At 60.4% G+C, this 24,221-nt stretch overlaps 1 protein-coding gene and 1 long non-coding RNA gene across 4 annotated transcripts in view; one reads left to right on the top strand and one right to left on the bottom strand.

The window, feature by feature from the left end:
• Positions 1 to 6,146: 6,146 nt before the first annotated feature.
• The window catches only part of MED27 (mediator complex subunit 27), a 138,315-nt gene continuing 120,240 nt past the window's right edge, over positions 6,147 to 24,221 (bottom strand). The window contains exons 6-8 of one of the 2 annotated variants that reach the window (XM_079790128.1): positions 20,410 to 20,451; positions 10,099 to 10,176; positions 6,148 to 6,777 (exon numbers count right to left, since the gene is read on the bottom strand). In XM_079790128.1, the coding sequence (XP_079646254.1) occupies positions 6,643 to 6,777; positions 10,099 to 10,176; positions 20,410 to 20,451 (255 nt within the window). In that variant the 3' untranslated portion in view covers positions 6,148 to 6,642. Of the gene's footprint in view, positions 6,778 to 10,098; positions 10,177 to 20,409; positions 20,452 to 24,221 lie in introns of both variants that reach the window. The other variant, XM_079790129.1, reaches the window with a different exon arrangement.
• On the top strand, positions 13,727 to 19,551 carry LOC307110776. 2 transcript variants are annotated; one of them, XR_013814488.1, is made up of 3 exons: positions 13,727 to 14,426; positions 14,457 to 15,550; positions 16,534 to 19,551. It is a non-coding gene; the product is annotated as an uncharacterized lncRNA (long non-coding RNA). The 2 variants fall into 2 exon arrangements; XR_013814489.1 differs by having other exon boundaries at positions 13,727 to 15,197; positions 15,420 to 15,550; positions 16,534 to 19,550.

Below are 24,221 nucleotides of genomic sequence, written 5' to 3'. Positions count from 1 at the left end.
AATGTGAGTGTATGTATGAGTGTGTGACTGTGTGCAAGTGTGTGTGTCAGTGTGAGTGTGTGAATGTGAGTGTATGTATGTGTGACTGTGCAAGTGTGTGTCAGTGTGTGTGAATATGAGTGTATGACTGTGTGCATGTGTGTCAGTGTGTGTGAATATGAGTGTATGACTGTGTGCATGTGTGTGTGAATGTGAGTGTATGACTGTGTGCATGTGTGTGTGAATGTGAGTGTATGACTGTGTGCATGTGTGTGTGAATGTGAGTGTATGACTGTGTGCATGTGTGTCAGTGTGTGTGAATATGAGTGTATGACTGTGTGCACGTGTCAGTGTGTGTGAATGTGAGTGTATGTATGTGTGACTGTGTGCAAGTGTGTGTGTCAGTGTGTGTGTGTGAATGTGAGTGTATGACTGTGTGCATGTGTGTCAGTGTGAGTGTGTGAATGTGAGTGTATGTATGAGTGTGTGACTGTGTGCAAGTGTGTGTGTCAGTGTGTGTGTGTGAATGTGAGTGTATGACTGTGTGCATGTGTGTCAGTGTGAGTGTGTGAATGTGAGTGTATGTATGAGTGTGTGACTGTGTGCAAGTGTGTGTGTCAGTGTGTGTGTGTGTGAATGTGAGTGTATGACTGTGTGCATGTGTGTCAGTGTGAGTGTGTGAATGTGAGTGTATGTATGAGTGTGTGACTGTGTGCAAGTGTGTGTGTCAGTGTGTGTGTGTGAATGTGAGTGTATGACTGTGTGCATGTGTGTCAGTGTGTGTGAATGTGAGTGTATGTATGAGTGTGTGTCAGTGTGTGTGTGTGAATGTGAGTGTATGACTGTGTGCATGTGTGTCAGTGTGAGTGTGTGAATGTGAGTGTATGTATGAGTGTGTGTCAGTGTGAATGTGTGAATGTGAGTGTATGTATGAGTGTGTGACTGTGTGCAAGTGTGTGTGTCAGTGTGTGTGTGTGAATGTGAGTGTATGACTGTGTGCATGTGTGTCAGTGTGTGTGAATGTGAGTGTATGTATGAGTGTGTGTCAGTGTGAATGTGTGAATGTGAGTGTATGACTGTGTGCATGTGTGTCAGTGTGTGTGAATGTGAGTGTATGTATGAGTGTGTGACTGTGCAAGTGTGTGAGTGTCAGTGTGCGTGCGCGTGTGTCTGTCTGTGTGTGCGTGTGGACAAGGCAAGGTCCTGCTTCCTCCCCAAACGCTGACACCACAGTGACTGGATTCTTGTGATCACGTGCTCCCAGGGGCGGGCACACTCACGAACGCGGCTCGCGGTGGGCCGGCGTGGCAGGCTGCGGCGCTGGCCCTCCGCTGGGCTCGAGACCCCGCAACCTTTGTGCAGCGAGGGCCGTTCCACGTACTTTGAGGCTTAGCGGGGAAACGCGCGGTCCACGTGGCTTAACAGGAAACGCTCAGGCCCACGCGCAGGGTTCACCGAGGCCGCCGCAGCCTGCACGGGGCTCTGTGCTCTGAGAAAGGAGAGCAGGCCGGCCGCTCTGGACCCTCGCTGCCCTCGGCCCTCCCCGCAGCCTGAGCGGCACCCCCAGGCCGTGGCCCCTCACTCCGGGCTGGACGCAAGGTGACCAGGTCCCCGCCCCTCCGAGGCTGTGCAGGCCTGTGCGTGTCGGCCGTGGTTGCGACTTGCCAGCCATCTCCCAGCCACCGCAGCCCGGAGAGCCATGCCTGCTTCCTAATGAGAGGCCTGCCCTTCCGGCGTGAATCTTCTTGAACTTGGCGGGTTTGCAAACGAATGGGAAGGAGAGCAAATTAGCTCTGGCCTTTGGCCAACTCCCCTTTGGGAACGAAAGGCCAGCGCCCATCGGCTTTAGGGGGTCGAGTGCAAAGTCAAATATCAAAAGGCCACGACGAGAAAGGGGCGCGTTCTAACCACGGCAATGCAGGGCGGATGGGGGGCTGGGGCGGCGCCGCTCCGGAGACGGTGCCTGAATCCCTGCGCCTGAGGGACGGTCTGGATGCGCAGCTGAGGCTGCTCGGACGTCCGCCGAGCTCCCGCTCCGTTCTCGGAACCTTCTCTTCCGAGAGAACAAGGAGAGGTGGGGGTGGCACAGAGACCACGCCCCACACTGTGACCACTTCCCGAGCATCCGTGCGCGTGGGCCTGCAAGGGATGCCACCGACCCCGCACTGCCTGCCTGCTCTCGTTAGATGTTGCCTGTATGCTGGCACTAGCCCCTGCACACAGTAGGTGCACAGGAAGGATTTGTGGTGTGAGAATGTGGTGTGATCTCTCACAGGACTTCCATGCTGGATGCCCAGGCGGGGACTGCATGCTGAGAGGGATCGAGCGACCGGCCCAGTCCCCTGTTTGGGAGCAGAGCAGAGATCTGGGCCTGGCTTCCTTGTTCCAGTCAACGTTCGGCAAAGTTTGAGCACCTACTGTGTGCAATGGGCAGAGCAACGCCCAAGACAGACCCAGCTCCTGCCCTCATGGAGCTGGCCCTCTTGTGGCGGGGATGGGCCATGACAAGTAAACAAATGACTAACATCCAATGCGATGGGTGCTCTGACGGACAGCCAGGGGGTGGCCGGGGCGGCACGTGGACAGCGAGTGGTCAGGGAGGCCTGTCCCACAGGTTGCTCTGCCTGCGAGAACACGCGTGCACACGGCAATGTTCATAAGAGCAGAACACTGCTCACCTACAACCCAACGTTAGACTCAACGCCCAAAGAATGATGGGTAAGTGAAAACACGCTGAGAAGGAGCCCATAGAGAGGATGAAGGGACAGACAAGCTACAGGTGGGTCAGATATGTACAAACCACACGCCTGATAAAGGAATCGTATGCAGAGAACTCTCAAAACTCGGTATTAAAAAACGATCCAGCCCAGCTGGTGTGGCTCAGTGATTGAGCATCGACCCATGAACCAAGAGGTCACCGGTTCGATTCCCGGTCAGGGCACATGCCCGGGTTGTGGGCTTGATCCCCAATGTGGGGCGTGCAGGAGGAGCCGATTGGTGTTTCCCTCTCATCAGTGTTTCTATCTCTTTATCCCTCTCTAAAAAAAAAAATCAATAAAAACACATTTTACAAAAGAACAACAAAGAGATCCAATTAGAAAATGGACAAAAGACATGCACAGATATTTCACCCGCGACAACATGCAGATGGCGCGGAAGCACAGAAGAGATGGGCCACATCGTTAGCCCGCAGAGACACGGACATAAAAACCAGAATGCGATGTCACTCCACACCCATCAGGACGGCTGAAATAGGAAAGAGCGACAAACCAAATGCTGGTGAAGACACTGCTGGTGTGAATGTGAAATGCCAGACTGGCATTTCCTTTTAAAACTGAAAGTGGACTCACTCTATGACCCAGCACGTGTACGCCGGGCATGTATGCCCCACAGAAACGAAGACTGCCTTTCACGCAACCTGCACACGTGTGCTCACGATGGCTTTGTTGTTCCCCGTTTGCGAGCTCAGGAGGTGCCCGTGACTCGGCCCCACCCTGCAGACCCTGTCCCCGGCCACGGGGGTGCAATGGGGCGGGAGGACAGGGCCCGCGTGACTGCACGGAACCGAGCGTCCGCCTGGTCTGAACCGCCCTGTGGGGCTCTAGGAGGAGAAGGGGGTGTCCACATTCCGAGCCCTGCATTTGGGGCCTCTGTGTTAGAGGCAGGTCTTTGCCCAGGGATGAGAAGCAGGTTTCAAAACGGCACACAGTAGGATCTTTTTTTACAAGTACACACACAAACGTGTCCGTATGAAGGTCTGGGAAGACAGCAACCAAAGGGCCTGGTAATTCTCTCTTGCAGGTGGGGACTATTAATATTACCTTTTTTTCTGTGTTTATTCACATTACCTAGTTTTCTTTTAAAAAAATATTTTTATTGATTTCAGAGAAGAAGGGAAAGGGATAAGGAGACAGAAACACCAGTGATGAGAGATTCATTGATTGGCTGCCTCCTGCATGCCTCCCACTGGGGATCAAGCTTGCAACCCAGGTATGTGCCCTGACAGGGAATTGAACCATGACCTCCTGGTTCAAAGGTTGACGCTCAACTACTGAGCCACGCCAGCCGCCCCATGTTACCTAATTTTCTATAGAAGGAACATATGTGTTCCTTTTGTAATTAAGAAAGCAAGCCTATGATTGAGGTGAGAGCCAAGCATTCGATGACAGTGAGCAATGCATTCACTAACAACCCACTCCGCAGCGGGCTGGTGAGGCCTGCAGGGTTCCAGGCCGGCTCCCAGCTCCCGCCTCTCCCCGTCCTCCCGCCCCCTTCTCCCCAGGGACGCCTCACTGTGGTGTCTCTGTGGACTCGGGAAGCAGCTGCAGCCGAGGCCGGCCGCGGATCGCACTGAGCCCCGCACATCTCCAGCAGGAATTTCAGACTCAATTAGCACAGAGACAGGCGGGAGCGGCTCTTGAGCAACTAATCACCCTACAGCTGCCCGCCGCGTTACCTGGGCTGAGCGTGAACTTTACGTTTCCCTCTTCACGTCCTAATCACAGGAAGCAGCTGACCTGCAATTTAAAATCCAACTGGAAAGTCATTTTATGAGGTTCCTTTCCACTAATTTAAGGAGCAGGGGGGGATGAGAGGGGAGGATGGCAGGGATGGCAGAGAGGCCTGCTGTCCTAGAGTGAAGCCTAATTACCCCGAGCAGGCGGGCCGAGGCTGGCGGCAGGCGGGCTGTGCACAGCTCGGGCGGGGCGGCTGCACCTTGCGGGGGGAGCAGGTGGGTGGCCCGGTGCACCCTCTCCTGTCAAGTGCAGGACAAGGAAGGCCCCCGAGGTGTCCTCACGCCGGCGGGGACGCGGAAGCTGGGGTGAGCGGACGCTTACACTCTGCCCTCCATCCTCAGACCCTGACGCTCCCACGCCTCCCGCCCCTTCCGCTGGTGGCTGAAGCTGCCGTCGCTTTAAGGGTGACCTTCAAAGGCTCTGGATTTAGCAGCAGCCCCCACTCTGACACCCCGAGTGCGATGGAGACTGGCGTGTTCACACGGAAAGATCAGCGCTCAGGCCGGCGTGCGGCGGGGGTGAGGTGTGAAAGCGCCGCCCGCCCGCTGAAGGCCAGCTCCCCGTTTAGTGCGGGAGGAACCTGGACACATCCAGGAGCTCATCCGCTCTGCCGGTCCGGCGGTGCCTGCCGCCTAGGTCGCCTGGGCGCACCAGGCGCGGGCAGAGATCTGCGCACCTGGCGGGACCTCCAGCCGGGCCGCCCGCACACCCGGGGGACGCCTGCACCCACCTGGGTGACAGTGAGAGACTCCGGCACGGAGCCCACGGAGCTGGCGGTGATAACTAAGTCACATGCAATCCCGCGTGGGTCCTTCAATATTCTCAGACTGCCGCTGACCATGGGAAAACGACACTGCGGAAAGCGAAACCTCGGATACGGGGGGATGGGGACGCCGCACACCCCAATGTCCTCGATTCTGTATTTCCCTGCGGAGCCGCACACAGCGCCTCGGGGGAAAGAAGGGACCTGCCGGCAGGTCAGGGAGCTGCATGCGCTGCTGCTGGAGGGATCGCCTGTCACGTGACGGACGGGAAGACAGGAGGCAGGAGAAATCGCCAAGCCCCTTGGAACAGATGAGACATTCCCGGTTCATGTCCACCGGGCGCAGGGCCACCTCCTCCGGGCCCGCGTCAGCCACCTGGGGCTCCTTACCCAGGCTGCTGGCCCCCAGGGCATCCGTCCGCTCGGCCGCTCCGGGCTCCGCTGGGGCTGGTGTGTTTCTGCTGAGCTCCCAGGACGCCACGCTGCCGGCCACACTGCCCTCTGTTGTTTCCATCATTAAGTCCCTTCACCCTCCGCTCCACGCGCCGGGGGGGGGGGGGGGGGGGGGGGGGGGGGGAGTGTCGGCACCACACCAGGCGGGACCCGCCCATTCCTGGGCCATCTCCGAGGGTGACCCGCAGCCGGCCTGCGGGCAGGCCCTGGAGACGCCCGCTCTCCTCGAGAACCCCACCCACTCGGGTGACGAGCCCAGCACACGGGGCTGGGATCTGTTCACAGCAACAGTTAGGTCCCAGCTCGGGCAGACACGCCAGGCCCCGGCACGCCTGCTGGGGTCCCGGCTGGAGCCCCGGGCGGGCCCCGCCCTTCGTGCGGGGTGCGTGTCACTGGTTCAGTAAAAAGAAGCACCGGGCACTTTTTTCTCCAAAAGGACGACAGTTTCCGAGGGGCCAAGGGTCTGAAACGGAGGTGCCCACGTGCCCCGAGAGCAGCAAGCAGAGGAGCGGGTCCCCCTCGCGGAGCACCGCTCTCAACGCCGACGAGCGCGCGTTTTCTCCCAAGGCCCGTCTGCCCCCTCCTCTGACCCATCGTAAAGGGGCGTCAGGAGACAGGAAACAGCGTGTGCTGGGGACGGGTTTATTGTCATAAAAATAAGTTACAAAACGCAACGCCAGCACGACTGCACGAACACGGGCTCGTGGAAACACTGGGAATGCGACCCCGGGGGTGATTCCCGGAGGCAGAGCGACCACCGAGCGCGCCGGGACCCTCATCCCGGGTCTAAGGTCGCTGTGCCGCCCGCACGGTGTCCTGTCCACTGGGGTCTGTCCTTCGGAGGCTCCGCCTCAGAGCCAGGCTTCCTGGGGGGCGGGGGCAGTGGGCGGTCTGACCCGACACGCTGGGGGTGAAGGTCGGGAGGGGCGGTCACTGCCGGCAGGTGTCGTGGAAGGCTTCGAGGGTGCGGAAGTCCCTCCAGGTGGGGGGCAGGCCGTCCTGCAGGAACTTCCCGCAGCGCTGGCACGGCGCCTGGAACAGCTTTATGTAACTTCTCAGCCAGGTCTGGAGAGCGAGGAGAGAACCAAAGACAGGAATCGGTGCCTCCAAGGTCACCCTCCTCTCAAGCCTAGTGACCTCTCGGACAGAGGGCTAAGGTGACCGAGTCGTCACCGGACTGCAGTGGGACCCACCGGCCACCCTGGACCCCACAGGCCCCACTGGGCCCCACAGATCACACTGGGCCCCACAGATCACACTGGATCCCACAGATCACACTGGGCCCCACAGATCACACTGGGCCCCACAGATCACACTGGACCCCACAGGTCACACTGGACCCCACAGATCACACTGGATCCCACAGATCCCACTGGACCCCACAGATCCCACTGGATCCCACTGGACCCCACAGATCACACTGGACCCCATAGGCCACCTTGGGCCCCACAGACCACACTGGGCCCCACAGGCCATACTGGACCCCACAGATCACACTGGACTCCACAGATCACACTGGATCCCACAGGCCACACTGGATCCCACAGATCACACTGGACCCCACAGGCCACCCTGGACCCCACAGGCCACATTGGATCCCACAGATCACCCACAAGCCACACTGGACCCCACAGATCACACTGCCCATCTTCACTTCTGCACCCCCCCCCCCCAATCTGAGGGAGCTTTTAAATGGAAGTTCCTCCTCTCAGGCAGGAACGGCCCACAGCCACGGGCGGGCGCACGTGGGCACGTTCCCTGGGCGGCGGGCAGTGTCTGCTGACACCGGCATGGGCCCCTCCTGTTCCCACCAGTGGTCGAGGACACGTGTGGAGGGAGAACACATTGCTGACACTTCAGAATTCCCACTGAGGCCACCATGCCTCTGCCTAATCGGATTCCAGGTCGTCGCTCACGGTCACAGTGCGGCCAGCACACCTGCGGGGAAGGGGGGGCGCGGGGACAACCCGGTGCCACCGGTAACGTAATAAGCGGCGGAGCCCCGCTCGGCGGTTCAGAGTGCAGCCCCCGCGGCATCATGCATAAGCATGAGACTCAGAGCTCCTTCCCCAGCTCAGGGAGGGTCGCCGCGAACCAAACCACCCAACCCACACCCAGCCGGCGCGGGTGGCCAGTGCTCGCCCTGAGAGCTCACGCAGCCGTCATTCACCGTCCTCCCAGCTACGTCGGTGATGCTGCTCTGAAGAGGGCGCCGGCTCACTGATACGCCCTTCTCTCGTCGTCACAGCCGCCCTGAGGGCAGCCCGGCTGCCACCGCCGCCTCCCAAGGCCCCGGGCTGGAGGTGCTGTGTGTGTGTGTGAGTGCGTGTGTGTGAGTGCGTGTGTGTGTGAGTGCGTGTGAGTGTGTGAGTGTGTGTGTGTGAGTGCGTGAGTGTGTGTGTGAGTGCGTACGTGTGTGTGCGTGTGTGTGCGTGCGTGTGAGTGTGTGTGACTGTGTGTGTGCGCGCGTGAGTGTGTGTGCGTGTGTGTGTGAGTGTGCATGTGTGTGAGGGTGTGCGTGTGAGTGTGTGTGTGCGCGTGCGTGTGAGAGTGTGTTTGTTTGTGAGTGTGTGTGTGTGAGTGTGAGTGCGTGCGTGTGTGAGTGTGTGTGTTTGTGAGTGTGTGTGTGTGTGTGTGTGTGCGTGCGTGTGTGTGAGTGTGTTTAATTCAGTCTCCATAGAGACTGTGAAAAGCTGCCAAGGTTTCAAGTCGTCATGGCGGAGTACGGGGAAAAGTTTTCAATTAGCAATAATCACCCCTTAGACAAACCTCATTGACTGCGATGCTGCCACTGTGCAGAGCCGGGCTGGAGGTTTTGGCAATAACCGTGACGAGGTCGATGGGTCATTCAGTTAAACTATTTATCCTTCAGTGCTGGTCAAATCAAATGCTCCCCAAGCCTCCAGGTAAGTCGCCATGGAAAGCAGGCGTTACGGCCCCTTGGGGAAAACCAAGCCCTTGTGCGCACCCGGAGGTGAAGACCCCCGGAGGGCGGGCCCAGAGGGAGCCGCTGGCCTCAGCCCGGCCCTGTCTCAATGGCGCTTCTGGAGCACAGGGCCGACCTGAGGTCCCTGCAGGCCTGACGCTCGATGACGCCACTGCTAATGCCCCCACCCACCAGCAATAGGTTACATCGCATTTGACGGTTCTGTCCACACGAGTGACCCTGGACACAGGAGCGAGCCCCTGCGGGGACGGCGCTGAGCGCCTGCGTGGCCTGTTCCAGCCCCCCACCGAGGAGCCGGGCGTGTCCCCTAAGAAACGAACTGCAGGCTCTCTCAACAGCTGAACTGGGAGGCACACCCGATCGGAAAAGGGCACGAGCAGTGCCCACTCGCTGCCCACGCCGTGGACTGCCGACAGGCACGTCCTCCGTGGCTCCTGGCAGCCTTGCCGGCAGGGACGGAGGCGGCCGCAGCCGCGGTGAAGGCCGGGCCCACTGGTGGGACAGCGTGGAGCCCGCCAGCGAGGTGCAACCGTGGGCGGTGCTGCCAGGCCGTGCGGAGCCCGTGGCCGGCCCTGCTTAGGCCAACTGGCGGTCACGTGACAAAGGGCGCAGTGGCGTGCGGATGAGCTGGCTGTGGGTGGGGCGGAGCGGGCCTGACTGGCAGTGCTTGCTGATTTCCGTGGTGTAAACACCCAGCTCCGATCCCAACTGTTGAACAGCTGCTCACAAAACTCTGAACGTTGAACAGGAGCGGCAGGAGCTGAGCCAGCACCCCCGGGGCCCTCCCCGTCCTGAGCCCGCTCCTCATCGGAGGACGAGATGTCTGGGAGAAGCGCAAGGCTGGCCTTAGTCACCGCGACCCTCTCAGCGCCAAGCACAGCCCGGCGCAGCCCGGAGCTCAGTGCCCCTGCCCGAGGGACGCTGGGAACGGCTGGAGGTCCCTCCCGGAAGCGCAGGCTGTCCGCAGACAGAAAAGCACCTTCGCTAAGCAGACGGCGCTCCTCCTGGACCCCTTCCCGGTGTACAGCAACATCATTCCACTGGCCTCCTCCTGGGAGGCCCTCGCTGAGTGCGGACGGAACACCCACCTGCCCCTGCGGGTCCCTCCTGCCCCTGCTGGTCCCTCCTGCCCCTGCAGGTCCCTCCTGCCCCTGCCGGTCCCTCCTGCCCCTGCGGGTCCCTCCTGCCCCTGCCGGTCCCTCCTGCCCCTGCTGGTCCCTCCTGCCCCTGCGGGTCCCTCCTGCCCCTGCTGGTCCCACCTGCCCCTGCGGGTCCCACCTGTGCCCCTTGCTGGTCCCTCCTGCCCCTGCGGGTCCCTCCTGCCCCTGCGGGTCCCTCCTGCCCCTGAGGGTCCTACCTGCCCCTGTGGTCCCACCTGCCCCTGCGAGCCTCATGCAGGGGATTCAGGTTTAAATGAGCCTCCGCTCTTGGCCACTTACCATGAAGGACCGGACCACGACGTCGGGCATCTGGGGCAGCTGGTAGTGCAGCAGGGCAGTGGTGGCGTGGTCTGTCACCTGGGGACCGAGGAGAGTGACGGGTTAGAGGCCACCCCAAGTCCGCAGAGAAAACAAGACCCGCTCACTCCTTTCAGCGCAAAGAGTCCGCACGCCCAGGAGGGAAGGCGTCCGCAAGGAAATCCCAAGTGCCAGGGCAGTCCGCACAGTGGGGAGGGGCAGAAAGGAAGTGTCCAGGCCTGAAGGCGAGCGCAGGGGGAACATTCCAGCAACCTCAGGGTCAGGAATGGGGCCACTTCTGAGGACCTTTCCCGGGGCCTCACTATAACTGCCTCCGAGGCACCTTGTCCCCAAAGTATGGTCTCTCGCCAGCCCTCCGACGGCCGTGGTTTGTCTCAGCCCCTGGAGCCGCAGCCACTCCAAGCAATGCCCCCCCCTCCAAGCAGCACCCCCACTCCTAGAAGCCCCCCACTCCAAGCAGCGCCCCCTCCAAGCAATGGCCCCCTCCAAGCAGCCCCCCACTCCAAGCACATCCCCACTCCAGGCAGCACCCCCATTCCAAGCAGCGCCCCCTCCAAGCAGCCCCTCTCTCCAAGCAATGCCCCCTCCAAGCAGCCCCCCCACTCCAAGCACATCCCCACTCCAAGCAATGCCCCCCCACTCCAAGCAGCACCCCATTCTAAGCAGCCCCCCCACTCCAAGCAGCACCCCACTCCAAGCAGCACCCCCACTCCAAGCAGTCCCCCATTCCAAGCAGCACCCCCACTCCAAGCAGCCCCCACTCCAAGCAGCACCCCCATTCCAAGCAGCCCCCCACTCCAAGCACATCCCCACTCCAGGCAGCACCCCCATTCCAAGCAGCGCCCCCTCCAAGCAGCCCCTCTCTCCAAGCAATGCCCCCTCCAAGCAGCCCCCTCAATCCAAGCACATCCCACTCCAAGCAATGCCCCCCCACTCCAAGCAGCACCCCATTCTAAGCAGCACCCCCACTCCAAGCAGCACCCCCACTCCAAGCAGCACCCCCACTCCAAGCAGTCCCCACTCCAAGCAGCACCCCCATTCCAAGCAGCACCCCCACTCCAAGCAGCGGCTGTCAGCTGCTGCGAGCCCCTGGAGGCACTGGCGCCCAGAGGGAGCCGCTGGCCTCAGCCCTGCCCTGTCTCAATGGCGCTTCTGGAACACAGGGCCGATCTGAGGTCCCTGCAGGCCTGATGCCCGATGACGCCACCACTGCTAATGCCCCCACCCACCAGCAAGTCAATAGGTTACGGTGAATGTGACGGTTCTGTCCACACGTGGTCTATGTGACTGTCCTCACGGGGATTCTCGCATTACAGATGCTCCGACACTCGGTGCACAAGAAAGACAGTGGTCCCCCTCGTGCCGACTCCCCGGCTCCCCCACCCGCAGCGCACGTGTGACGCACTGAGGGCCTGAGAGCCGTTACGCACACCAGCCAGGTGGCAGCCAGGGGCTGGTCTGGCCCCACTCGCCGAGTTGTCAACGATCCGCAGCTGGATGGTGGGCCTGCACCCAAGGCCAGAGGCCACGCCGAAGCGTGAGGACCGGGCTCCCCAGCTCACAGAAAGCTCGTAGAGCCTCTCCAGGCCTCAGTTTCCCCGATACAATGGCCATGCAGGCAAAGCCCGCCCCCCGCCCCTCCTGGTCCCTGGACCCTGGACCTGGCCTCTGCCCACGGACCCTCATGGCTGCTTGGTGGCCGGTGAGCCCCACTAGGGGAGCAGCTCTGTGGGGCACGGATCACGCCCATTCGGTTTGGGCTGTGTCCCCAAGGCCCAGAACATCACCTGGCATCTAGCAGGTGCTCCGCACATATTTGTTGAATAAGAAATAAAGTTAAAAGTGCCCACTCACCAAAGGCCACGCACCGGAAACAGCTGCCTGGCTCCCCTGCCAACGCAGCAAACCGCGCGGGTCCGGGACGTTCCCACGCAGGCCTGCCAGGCCAACGGCACTGTTTCCTCAAGTGCAGAGACCGACGACGTGACGCCTTCTTGCCAGACAGCTTTCTAACCCTCTCCGCAGAGCGATGGCAGCCTGGTAAAGTGGCGGTGCTGAGCGGCGTGGTGCCAACAGCAAAGCTCGCTCGGCCAGTGGTACCTGAGCCGGAAAGCTCGCTTCTTCCCCGTCGCGATGCCTCGCTCTACACCCCGGCAAGTGCCGTTTTATGAGCCGAGAAGACATTCCTCACAATCACAGAATTTCTGGAGAATTCTTTCTCCTGCACCTACCATTTAGTTCATAAAGCGCCCCTAACAAAGCCCCGCCCCCTCAGCACCACTGTCGCAGCAGGGGACCCGGCCTGCTGTCCCCCAGCCTGGGTGTCCTCCTTTCCCGGCCGTGGAAGGTCCCCTCCGGCCCCGGAGCCCCGGGGAGGAGCCTGGATCTGCATTTCAGCAGCCTGAGCATGGCCTGGGCCCAACTCCCAGTCACACTGCCCCCCAGAGGCCACCGCCAAGGCCAGGATGCTTTGTTCAGGTGGACAGTATCTTTGCTTTCCTGTTGACAATTTTTAACACGAATGACCAACATTTAAGTTCAGGAAACTTCACCCAACTCAGATCCCCCGCTTCTAGCAGTATCAGATCTGGGGGCAGCAACCCGTGCCGCCCCGAGGCCCAGTGTGAGGACGAAGCGAGTCCCCATGTGACATGCTGGCCCCCACACAGCCATGTGGCCACCATCAGTGTGAGTCGGGGGGGGGGGGGGCGGGCGGGCCTTTGGGTGGGGCCCTGTGCCCGGCCCCCAGGGCTTCCCCTAGCCTGCTTCACCATGCTATCTGCCAGGCCCCTGTGTCCTTTGGAATTTAGGGCATCTCCCCAAGATTCTGCCAAGAACCTCTGCCCAGAATCCTCTGCTCATGGAGTGCCTGGCCTGCGCCCATCTCCTCCTCCTTTCCTTGGCTGACCTCGGGACTTGCCCGCTCCTGGCTGTTTTGATAACTGCCTTCCAGAAACATCTAAAGCGCTCTCACCAACCTGCTTCTCCTCCAGCTGCTCAGTGACGACACCACCACCTGCCCAGGGGTCTAAGCCGACACCTGGGCTTGTCCATGGAACATACTCAAGTCTCTGGGTGCGGGGTGATTCTCCCGGCTTCTTCCCACCCCGTCTAAGCTCTGCCGTTCCTCCCAGGTCTGCCTCAGCGGGGCACTAGCAGGGACCTGCTGCCGCAGGGGCAGAGGCTGTGGGCTCTGGAGGGCTGCATGGGCCTCCCCCTCCCAGCAGTGCCACCCGGGGCAGGCGCTTCAGCTTTCCTGGCTGCATTCTTCCCATCTGGAAAATGGGATAACTGACAACACCTGCCACGTGGGTAATTGTGAGCATGAAATAAATGAAACAGCTCGTGCAGGCTGATTGATCAACATTAGTGCTTATTCAGCCGTCACTCTGAACATGGCCCTCGCTGCTGAAGAGCCTCTCAGGGTATGCGTGCACACAGGACAGAACCCAGGCGGGACCCTGGGGACCCTGAGGCCCTGGTCCCACCTCCTCTCCTCCCCCCTCTGCTGAAAACGCTGTGGGTCCTCAAGTGCCCCCTCCCCCCCCAGCTCCCATCCCCCTTCGGCCAGTTCAGATCCATGTGCTCAGGGAAGCCTCCCAGAATCCCCTGAGGCAGTGGTCGGCAAACTCATTAGTCAACAGAGCCAAATATCAACAGTACAACGATTGAAATTTCTTTTGAGAGGCAAATTTTTTAAACTTAAACTTCTTCTAACGCCACTTCTTCAAAATAGACTCGCTCAGGCCATGGTATTTTGTGGAAGAGCCACACTCAAGGGGCCAAAGAGCCGCATGTGGCTCGCGAGCCGCAGTTTGCCGACCACGGCCCTGAGGGGACATATCTCGGGCTCAGATAATTTCTGTCGTGGCAATTCCTTGGGACCGAATGTGTATAATTATTCTTTGCAACTTTTGTTTAGTGTCAGTTTCCCCGAGTTGACTGTGAATTCTGAGAGGCAGAGCCCTGCCTGTCTCGCCCGACCTGGAGGTTCCTGGCCCGTGTACCGACCGGATGGTGCACTCCGTCACTGAGACATTAGGGAGACATTAGGGAGACCGGCTCATGTGAAGTGTGTGGGGCAGAGAGCGAGGCCTCCACGGCTGGGGACGAGACCGGAACCAAGGACTCTGGGCCCCGGCCCCCCTGGCCGGCTGGGAACCCTGCACGCTCTCGGGCTGGGAGCGCCGGGGGCTTACCGCCAGGCCCGGCCCTTCAGGCTCCTGAACTTCCCAGTTAGGTCGGTCCACGGGGCTGGCCCCAGCTGACGCACCGGGCCATGGACGGGTGTTACTTCCCTTGGAGCCAGAGAAGGCGAGTGTGGATCCCGTGCCCTCCCCATGCCGGGTCGGGGCCACGCTCAGGTGGACTCACAGGTGGCGGTGCCTTGCTAAGCCTGGGTCCCGAGTGATGGAAGCCCAGCTCTCGGACAACTCGGGTGGTGTGCACTGTGAGCAAGAAGTAAACTGGCTGTTTGAGTGACAGACTGAGAGGCTCATCTGTCGCAGCAGCACTACCGTCCCCTTCTCCCGGCTCTTCCTCCAGGACACTGCCCGCCCACCCGCCAGAGGAGCAGGCGCTGGCCAGGCCTGCAAGGTCACCCTGTGGTGAGGACGTTCCCTCAGGAACGGCTGCCTGAGATGGGGTTCGAGGACCAGCAGCACTGGCCTCGCGGCTCTGGGCCCTGCCGGGACCTAGGACCAGGGTCTCGGGCCGGGCCCAGCCATCAGCCAGCCTCTGCAGCTCTTCTTAGGGATCAAAGTGCAGGAGAATGCAGACGGTAACGAGCACAAGTCCCCGGGGCCCTGCTCCCCAGCAGATGCTGACTAAGGGCTGGGGTGGGGCTCCTTCCAGCCTGGACTTCCCTACAGACTCTCAGGCGCCGGCTGCTGGGGAGGGACCCGCTGCCGGGGAGGGATGGGCCTCCAGCAGCCAGGAGGTGGGGTCCAGGCACGGCGGGAAAAGGCCCTCCCCATGCCCCCCCGGCTCAGCTTTTGAGTCTGTGCACAACACCAAGGAGGGCAAATCTGAAGGAGAGCGTGTCGTTTTCAAGAATCAAGGTAAACGCGGCTGCTGAAATGTCACAGGGTGCCGTGGAGTGGGGTGCTGTGGAGTGGGAGCTGGCGCCATGCGGGGTTCTCCTACTCCCGAAGGTGCCTTTTCAGGACCAGGGGTTACTTACTAACCAAGTCACTGCTTTCATGGGGCCTGTGATGCTCGCGCCCCTCGCACTTCGTCCCCATGGCAACTAGCTGGGTGCTCGCTTTATTTCCGTTTTATAGAAGAGGAAACAGACTTACAGCGGGAGGGCGATGGCTGTCTGAGCCTGTGGCCTCCCTCCCCGCGGATGTCATCTGCCCCCACCAACCAGCCCGGAGCGTCTTCGGAAGCCAGAGTCCCAGCCGAGGCGCAGGTGAGATCTGCCATGTGGCTACTCCTCGAGAGCAGGAGAGCTAACTGGGGAGTGTTCTCCAGACTCGGGGGTCGTGCTCAGCTCTGCTCTGGCAGGTGGCTCCCAGGCAGGCCCCTACCTCGCCTTCCCATCACTGGGTGGGCGGTCGGCCAGATGCAGGCTCAGTGAAATGTACTCGTTCAGTTGCCAAACGGTAACGGTTCTCTAGTGCTCACAGGAGCATTTAATCTCCCGAGCCTCCCCATCAGCAGTTACAGAAGGAAGTTATAGAAGGAAGCGGACTCTGGCGGTTTCCCCTCCCTTCCTCCCAAACTCCTCCACGGCTGGTTCCTGGTTCCCATGACCGAACTTCAAAGCACCAGGCAAGACAGCGTTGCTGAACGTTGGAGAAATTCCCCTGCAAGGATCGTCCTTTTTGTCAAAGCAGTCCACCTTCAATATGTTTTTGTTTTACACTTTTCAACAACAAAGATGTTTTTTGCTCAGCATCCAAGACAGAAAAAAAGGGGCCTGGGGCAACAAAAAAACTTGCCATTAAGTAATTTAAATCGACTGCCAGCCCAGGAGGACAGACGCCAGGTGTGCTGAAAGCTAATGAGACTCCGCTGGGAGATGAAAGCTGCGGCAGAGGCTCAGGAAGGGCGCCATCGTGATCCTGAGAATGGAGCCATCGTGAGCCAGCGGCAGGGCTGAAAGACCAAAGCAGAAGGCGAGCCCTTAAGGGGAGCGAGGGGAAGACAAAGCAACAATTAACCAGGAGATAGGGCCCGGCAAGGGGGAGGGGAGAAGACAGAGGGACGCAGAGAGAGAAGACGGAGAGGGGCACAGGGAGGTCCGTTACACCTCCAGGCAGAGAGCGGCAGCTGCTTAGTTTGGGGGCGCCTCCCGAGTCCCGGCTGGCCCGCAGGTGACTTGTTCTGCGTGGGTGCCATGTCCACTGCCCGCCAGCAGATGCGCTTTGTCTTTTCTCCCTCCCCCGCCAGGGCTCACAGACCCCCTCCAGGCTGCCGGAACCAGGCTCAGAGGAGAAGGAATCTTTCAGGAGACCTTGAAACAGCTGCCAGTCAACAACCGGAGGAGCCACCAGTCAAAACAAGTGTCCCAAAGCGCCTCCACCATATTGTGCGCGAGGAGCCGCGACACCTTCACGCCCGGGATCTGAGCGCTGGAGGGCACCCGGAGAGGACAAGCTGTTTTAGCTGCACCCCCAGCGGAGCTGCCTGCTCACTGAGCACCTGCCCCGGCCAAGGCTGGTCCACACCCACAGCCTGGCGAGGGTGAGGGCACAGGCTCTGGACGGGCCTGTCACTTAAAGCCATGTCCTTGGACAGGGTTACATGTACTTGAACAGGGTCTGACAAAGAGCAAGCACCCCAGGTGGGAGGGGTCCCACAAGGACCCCGTGATGGCCTGTGAGAATTTCCATTTCCCAGTCACAGGGAGGGGGTGGCCTGCCCGAGCCCAGCAGCTCCTGAGCAGCCGGCAGGACTGTGCCTGAGGCAGGACTGTGCGGGGGTGTGTGTGTGTGTGTATGTCCTCACTCCAGGCCGTCCTCACGCCAGGGCAGGACTGTGCGGGGGGCGGGGTGTGTGTATGGGGGGGATGCCCCACTCCAGGCCGTCCCCACGCCAGGGCAGGACTGTGCGGGGGGCGGGGTGTGTGTGGCGGATGTCCCCACGCCAGGGCAGGACTGTGCCCGCAGTGCCGAGTGGCCCCGAGCCTGACCAGACTCCAGGGTTCCAGGTGCTCTCGCTGTGTGGGGCCCAATGGCATGACTCCATTGTCTGTCCGCACACGCCCCACCCCGCTAAGCTAGGAGAGCCGGGGCCTCGGATTAGAAGTCCGTCCTGCAAGATTAGTAAACAGGGACAGTTAAGCCCGAGTGTTTAGAAGGTGCGTACTGAAAATACTGAAAAGAGGAGCCCGCTAGTGTGGCACCCCTCCAGCCGATACCGCTGCTGCCCACTGCGAGGCCGCCTCTGGCCGCAGTACCGAGCACAGAGGCAGCAGGCGGACAGCGGGGACAGAGCTGCAGGAGACGGGCTCAGGCCGAATCCCCACTAATTACCTGGTGCCCCGGCTGCACCGCCACTCCCCGCAGAGGACCCTGGGATGAGAGCGGCTGCGGTCAGGTGGCTGCAGGCCTGGCGCTCACCCTGCGGTGCAGCTGTGCCACAACTCCAGCCTCGCAGCCAGTGACAGGAAAGCCCTTCCTTCAAAAAGACCAAGCCCATCCCCGCCGGCAGCAGAGGGGCCGGGCCCATTCTAGGAGCCCACCTGCCGCCCAGATGTGCCCTCACCCTCCTGCCCACTCGTCCCCTGGACTTGCCTGCCCTCAGCAGCACCTGTGGACTCCCCGGCTGTGCGTGTCTGGCCCGTGACCAGGAGCCCCGGCTCGCCCAGGCCGTGCCCTGCGTGGGGGTGAGGTTCAGGGCCTCTGAGGCGAGGTGGGTGCTCAGCAGGGCCGCACGGCAGCCCTCGCCTTGCTCAAAGGGCGGGCCTGTCCTCGGGAGCTCCCCTGCTGGGACCTGCAGTTAGCGACCAGTCCGCTGTCACATACACTCAGGGGACGACTGATGCCGGGGCCGGCGTGTCCAGTTTCAGGGAACGCCTCCGCAGGGTGACCCAGTCTCTCTGACTGAAAGCGCCAGGTAGCCACTCGGCAACACCCCGAGAGTCTGCCCACAGCGGCCATCTCTGCACGGGACTGAGTGCATGTGTGAACGTGTGAGTGCGTGAACATGAGTGCGTGGACGAAGCTGTGGTGCAGCCTGCCCGGGGCATCACCCCCACTGGACCCCACCCGGCACAGCTGGCTCTGCTGGCGGGCGGGCTGGGGGCCCCAGGACAATGATGGAGGCTGAGGGGCCTCCTGGGCTCCGGCCTTGGTGCTGAGCCCGCGGGGCAGGCTGGGAGCTGTGCCTGTGGCTGACACTGCCTCTGTCCTTGGCCTCCCTGCCAAGACTCACGCAGGGAGTAGCTACCCTCCCGCGTCCTAAGCTACTGGAGGGAAACGCGGTTTTGAACCGAGGAGGTGGGAGATCCCACCAGTGACTGCCCCTGCGGAGCTTAAATGCCAGAGGAACAGAATCGCCGAAGCCTTTCCTGTTCTTCGTCCTCCTCCCGGTGCCGCCCCGCCCCAGGCGCCTTTCTCCGGATCCCTGCTGGAGGCTCGCTGGCTGGGGAAGCCTCCTGGCCCCGAGCGAAGTGCAGGGAGCCCCTGATGAGACTGTCAGCAGTCTGGGGGGAGCGGGGGGGGGGGACGGGAGCGGGGGGCGGGGGGAGGGGGACGGACACTAATGAGGAGAGGCTCGGCCCCAGGAGGAGCAGACAGGGGGCGCTCCTCAGCCCCCAGCACTGTTTTCCAGGAAGAAGGTGAGGCGAGCTGGATACACTGTTACTTCAGTGGCAATAACATGGGCACAACTTTCAAAATTGCATCCCTCGCCCTAGCTGGTGTGGCTCAGTGGATAGAGCGTGGGCCTGCGGACTGAGAGGTCCCGGGTTCGATTCCAGTCAAGGGCACATGCCTGGGTTTCGGGCTGGATCCCCAGTGGGGGGGGGGGGGGCGGGCGGGGGCATACAAAAGGCAGTCAATCAATGACTCCCTCTCATCATTGATGTTTCTATCTCTTCCTCCCTCTCCTTTCCTCTCTGAAATCAATAAAAATATATTTACAAAAACAAAATCACATCCCTTCTCCGCATCCATCCCTTCAGCATTCCACACTGGGTTGAGAAGGAAATCCAAGTTCCGTACCAGGACCTGGGAGACCTGCTCCCCTCTCCCACTCCCCCGCCCGCCACTCGCTCAGCCCGCAGGCTCCTGGCAGTGCACGCTCCCAGCACCAGGCCTGGCTGCTGCTCCCATGCTGGGACCTCTTCCCGGCCGTCCACGTGGCTGCTCTTCTCACCTTCCTGCTCCGGTGAGGGTCTGCCCGGAAAGGCCTCCCTCCTGTGACGGCCCCAAGAGGAAGGGCCCTCCTTCCCTGCTGCTCCTGATAGCAGCCCCAGTGACACCCTGAGTTATCTCACTGCTCTTCTGTCTGTCCCCCAGATTCCTAGCAGCTGGCACGGGGCAAAGGGGCCCAATCCATAGTTGTTGCTGAACTTGAAGCAATGAATGAAATGACAACAACTTGGCTGTTTGCATGGCTGGATGGAAGCAGAGAGGATGGACGAGGACAGAGGAAGCGGCAGTGCCCGTGGGGAGCGGACCGAGGGCTGGGGAGGTGGTGGGGCCCTCCCACGCCCAGGGGTGGAGCTGGTTCAGCGGAGCCCTCCCACCAGCAGGAGCCGGAACGTGGATTTTCCCGTAATATTTCCCAAACAGTACTTCACGAGGAAGCCCAATTTGAAAACGATGGCACCGGCGTAAAGGGGGTGGGGTAGGTGCGGGCGGGGCCGCCTGCCTCCTGGGCCGGCCCCAGGGAACCCACGGGCCACAGGCTCGGAGAAGCTGAGCACAAAAACCACGGGCTGAGCCTGAAACAACGAAAAAGACTCTGACTTTTTAAAAAGGGATAATTTACAAATACAAACTCGCCCTTTGCAGGTTCCAGTCCCTTCGCTCTGAAGCACACACCCTGTAAATCACCGCACAGAATGTTCCCATCGCAGCCACGGCCCTCGGCCCGGGTTCAGCTCCTGCCACCCCCAGCCCTGGGGACGCGCATCTGCTCTCTCCGCAAGGTTTTGTCTTTCCCGTCACCTCCCGTCACGTAAAGGAACCACAGTGGGCAGCCTTCTGCCTCTGGCGTGTGACTGTTGAGAGGCTGGGATGAAAGACCAGTGTTGACACCTCAGAGCACCGTCCTCCCCTCAGTCCCCCTGAGCAAGAAGCCAAGAGCAGAGCTTACCTTCTGGAACACTTGGTAGTTGGACTTGGACCATATATCCAGCTGTGGGGGAAGGGATGAAAGGATCGTCAGTGCCAATGTTAGAATCCGACTTCAAAACATGATGCTCCAGCTGCTGCTGCTCAGCTTGGAGAAATAAGACCGATGATACTAGTAGAACGATCCCGGGGATTTAACTGTCCCGCCTGAATGTCTTCTTTACAACCTGCTGGGGACGTAAGGAGCCTGTTGAAGGGATACTGAGTAACTGTGACGGCTGCTCAGGTCAGAGCCTGTGACTAGGGCGCCCCGGCCTCGAACCCGGCCCAAGAGGAAACGTGGGCAGGGCTCGGCGTGAACCCAGGCCAGTCCTCCTCCGGCCACACTGGGTCCTGCAGGGGCACTTCACGCAGTCTCACCAAACCACCCTGTCTTTACAGGTCTGCGTGAGAGATAAACTGAGGCCCCTCACTATTTCAAGAACAAGTGAAGTCTGGCAAACAGAAGCACCCAGAGCAGACGGAGAGCTCAGGATGGGGCAGCTTAGCGGGGCCTCCAGTATGTCCTCTGGCGCCAACAAGTCAACTTGAATACACGAGGTCAGGAGCTGAGCAAAGTGAAACACCTGGTCGATGGGCCTCCTGCAACCTGCCTCTGGGGTTGGCCGGCGGTCCAGGGGGACTGAGACCCAGTGTCTGAGCCCGTGCTGTGGTACTGATTCCGGAGCAGGTGGGCGCAGGGCAGCAATCAGCCGGAAGACTGCTCTAAGACAGGAAGTGAAGGGCTGCATTTGCCAGGTGAAAACACCAACACGTGTCCTTCTGGAAATAGTCCTTGGAAATGAAAAGCTGGGCTGTGGCCCCGGCTGGTGTGGCTCAGTTGGTTGGAGCATCGTCCCATACGCCGAAAGGTTGTGGGTTAGAGCCCCCCGTCAGGGCACATAGCTGGGTTGTGGGTTCAGTCCCCGGGCTGTGTGGAAGGCAAACAATTAATGTTCTCTCTCACGTACGGAAGGCAACTCATTGATGTTCTCTCTCACGATGATGTTCCTCTCTTCCTCTCTCTCTCTCTCTCTCTCCCTTCCCCTCTCTCTAAAATCGGTAAGCCTGTCCTGGGTGAGGATTGAAAGAAAAGGTTGGCTGTGAAGACAGGCACCGGCTCTCCCGGCTCCTTCCGGCTCGCAGTCAGCTTTATGTAAGTGTCACCGTGTCGGAAACCTTTTGGGGCAGCAGAAGGTTCCGGACCTCTGACCTCCGCAGGGCTCCTGCTGGCCAGGGTGGGGGTTTTGCTAACCCAAGTCCAGGAAACGTCATGGAAGAATCTGACCGACTGAACATCCGTTCAAACCCCTCCCTCTCCCGTCCCATCCCTTCCTGGACTCCCACACCAGCCCTGGCACCCTCTCCTCTGTCTGGCTAACCGACTCTCACAAGGGTGCTGCCAATTTCCAGCCTCCACCCCCAGTTAAACCAATTGATGGGGCAACACTTTAAAAAGGCTTTAGGCTTAGACTTTTAATTTGACAGGTTTGCAAGTTCTAGGGGAAAGTGACACGCTACTTCCAGGGAAGTCTGAAGGAAACTGAAGAAACGTGAGTTCCCCGCACAGCCACTCCTTGGCAGGGGCCTGCGGGGCGGCCGGTCACCTCGGGGAGGTCGGTTCCGTTCCATTCCTAGGGAAGCAGTGCAGGCCAGGGCTTAGAACACGCAGCCTTCAAGACCATCCAGATTGCTGAGTGAACCATCTTTTGTGTCTTACTTCTAACAGATCACCGCCAAGATGACAGGAAGATGACAAAGATCCCAAATCTAAATTCCAGGGAGAGTCACCTCCATGCCTGGGCTTGGAACGGACAGATCCTCCTGCCATTCTAGCCTGTCCCTCCTGCCCGCCCCCACCGCACAGGGCTCAGCAAGACAGAGACATGGACAAGCAGAAAAGAAGGAGTCTGCATACAGATGGAGGGGTTGAGGTTTTAATTTAAAAGATGAAATTATTAAAAAAACAGCAACACCTTCAGCAAAATGTTTCAACAGAGAAATCCGAGGGGAACGAAGAGCCCATGACCGGCCTAGCTGGCCCGAGAACGCACATGCTTGTGAAACGTGCGCTGCTCCTTCTGAACGGGGCCCACACGCATCATCCGGGCCCTGGGGACGCAGGACCATCTGGGACAGGAGACGGACAATGCGCCCTTCACCAGGTGCACACGGTAAGAAGAGGACTGGTAACAATGGGTCCGACTTGCCAGGAAGGCCCAGCAGGCGCTGCACTTGATTTTCTGCTAGATTTACGCCGAAGAAAGCATCTCAGCAGCGTTCTGGGGTCAGTGTCCGCCTCTCCTCGGGGCCAGAAGATTTTGGAAATTCATTTCCGGGAGCCACATCTAACCCACATGAATATTCATTAGCTTCAGCTTCTAGGCTGCAAGGCAGCAGGACTATGGACTTCGCTGGCTGCGCATTCAAATGGGAGCTTCTGGAGGCTGCAAACGCCTAGCCGATGCCCGAGCAACTCTCTGACTGCAGTGTCCTGAGGAGTGACGCCCCACAGCATCGGGGGCCCAGGAGGGCCCTGCTGGGGAAAAGCCAACCTCCCGTGACGGGGTGGACACGCAGCCTCGGAGCAGCCTCCGGCTCTGGGGCTGGATGAGCACTTCAGGGTGGGGGACCGCGTTCCCAGGTAGATTACATCAGATCCCGGAGGACCACCTGCTTCACACACACATCGCCCCGGGCCAGTCATCAAGCCGTCAAGGGCCCCCCAGGCACAGGAAGAACTAGTGACAAGAGTGACAGAAACTTACGCAAGAGACATCAGCATCGCCCAGCGTGGGCAGCCAGGGAGTCTAACCACCGTGACGGCCACCGCCAATGACCGCCGCCGCCGCCAATGACCGCCGCCACCGCCAATGACCTCCGCCACCAATGACCGCCAATGACCGCCGCCGCCGCCAATGACCTCCGCCACCGCCAATGACCTCCGCCACCAATGACCGCCAATGACTGCCGCCGCCGCCAATGACCTCCGCCACCGCCAATGACCTTTGCCACCGCGGTGGCAGGCGCCTCTTACGACAGCTCCGCACTCGGCCGCAGGCACCCTCCCGCCATCGCACAAGGACGGTAACACAGACCCTGAGGCGCAGGGAGGGAGCCCCTTGCTCCACGTCACCAAGCTGAGGTGCGATGGCGGGTCAGGAACCGGCCTGTCTCCAGAGGCCCAGCTCCCACCCGGCAGGAAGACGGCCCGGCAGCGAATTCAGGTGGGGCGGCTCAGACCCCACGCTGTCCCAGGCCTCAGCGAGCGCCCTCGCCAAGTGCAACCTGACAGACCTGCTTCCGGACGCAGGTGGGACCGTCGTCAGCACCTCAACCCACTCAGCAGCCGGGGGGGGGGGGGGGGGGGGGTTGGCAGCTTCCCAGAAAGTTACCAATTTTCATTTCAAAAAACAGTGCAGAGCACTAAAAATGACCTAAAACGGACACTTCCAAACAAAACCTGCAGGCCTCCGGGCCTTCAGCTTTAAAGCTTTTACTTAACCAGCAGCTTCACCTTGCGCGGTCAAGAGGTGGGCGCCAGTAGGGGTGGGGGATGCCACAGACCAGCAATGGTGATGGGTTTCTCTGTGGTTACCCGTTTCCGAAACCATGACCTCCCTTTGGTGGTCTCTGTGTGCCCGCCCACCGCCCTGGGGAATGGAAGAGGGGGTCAGCGTCACCAGGACGCAGCGACAGGTCCACTATTTGTGAACTTCTCACTCCCATCAGGGCGCGCATCTGTCACTAAAGCTGCAGCGATCCGTCCCCGCCCAGCGCCCAGCGCTGCCCTTC

The sequence above is a fragment of the Cnephaeus nilssonii genome (assembly GCF_951640355.1).
Source record: "Cnephaeus nilssonii genome assembly, chromosome: 14".
In the NCBI taxonomy this organism is placed as follows: domain Eukaryota; kingdom Metazoa; phylum Chordata; class Mammalia; order Chiroptera; family Vespertilionidae; genus Cnephaeus; species Cnephaeus nilssonii.
This window is presented reverse-complemented; position numbering and strand designations above follow the sequence as displayed.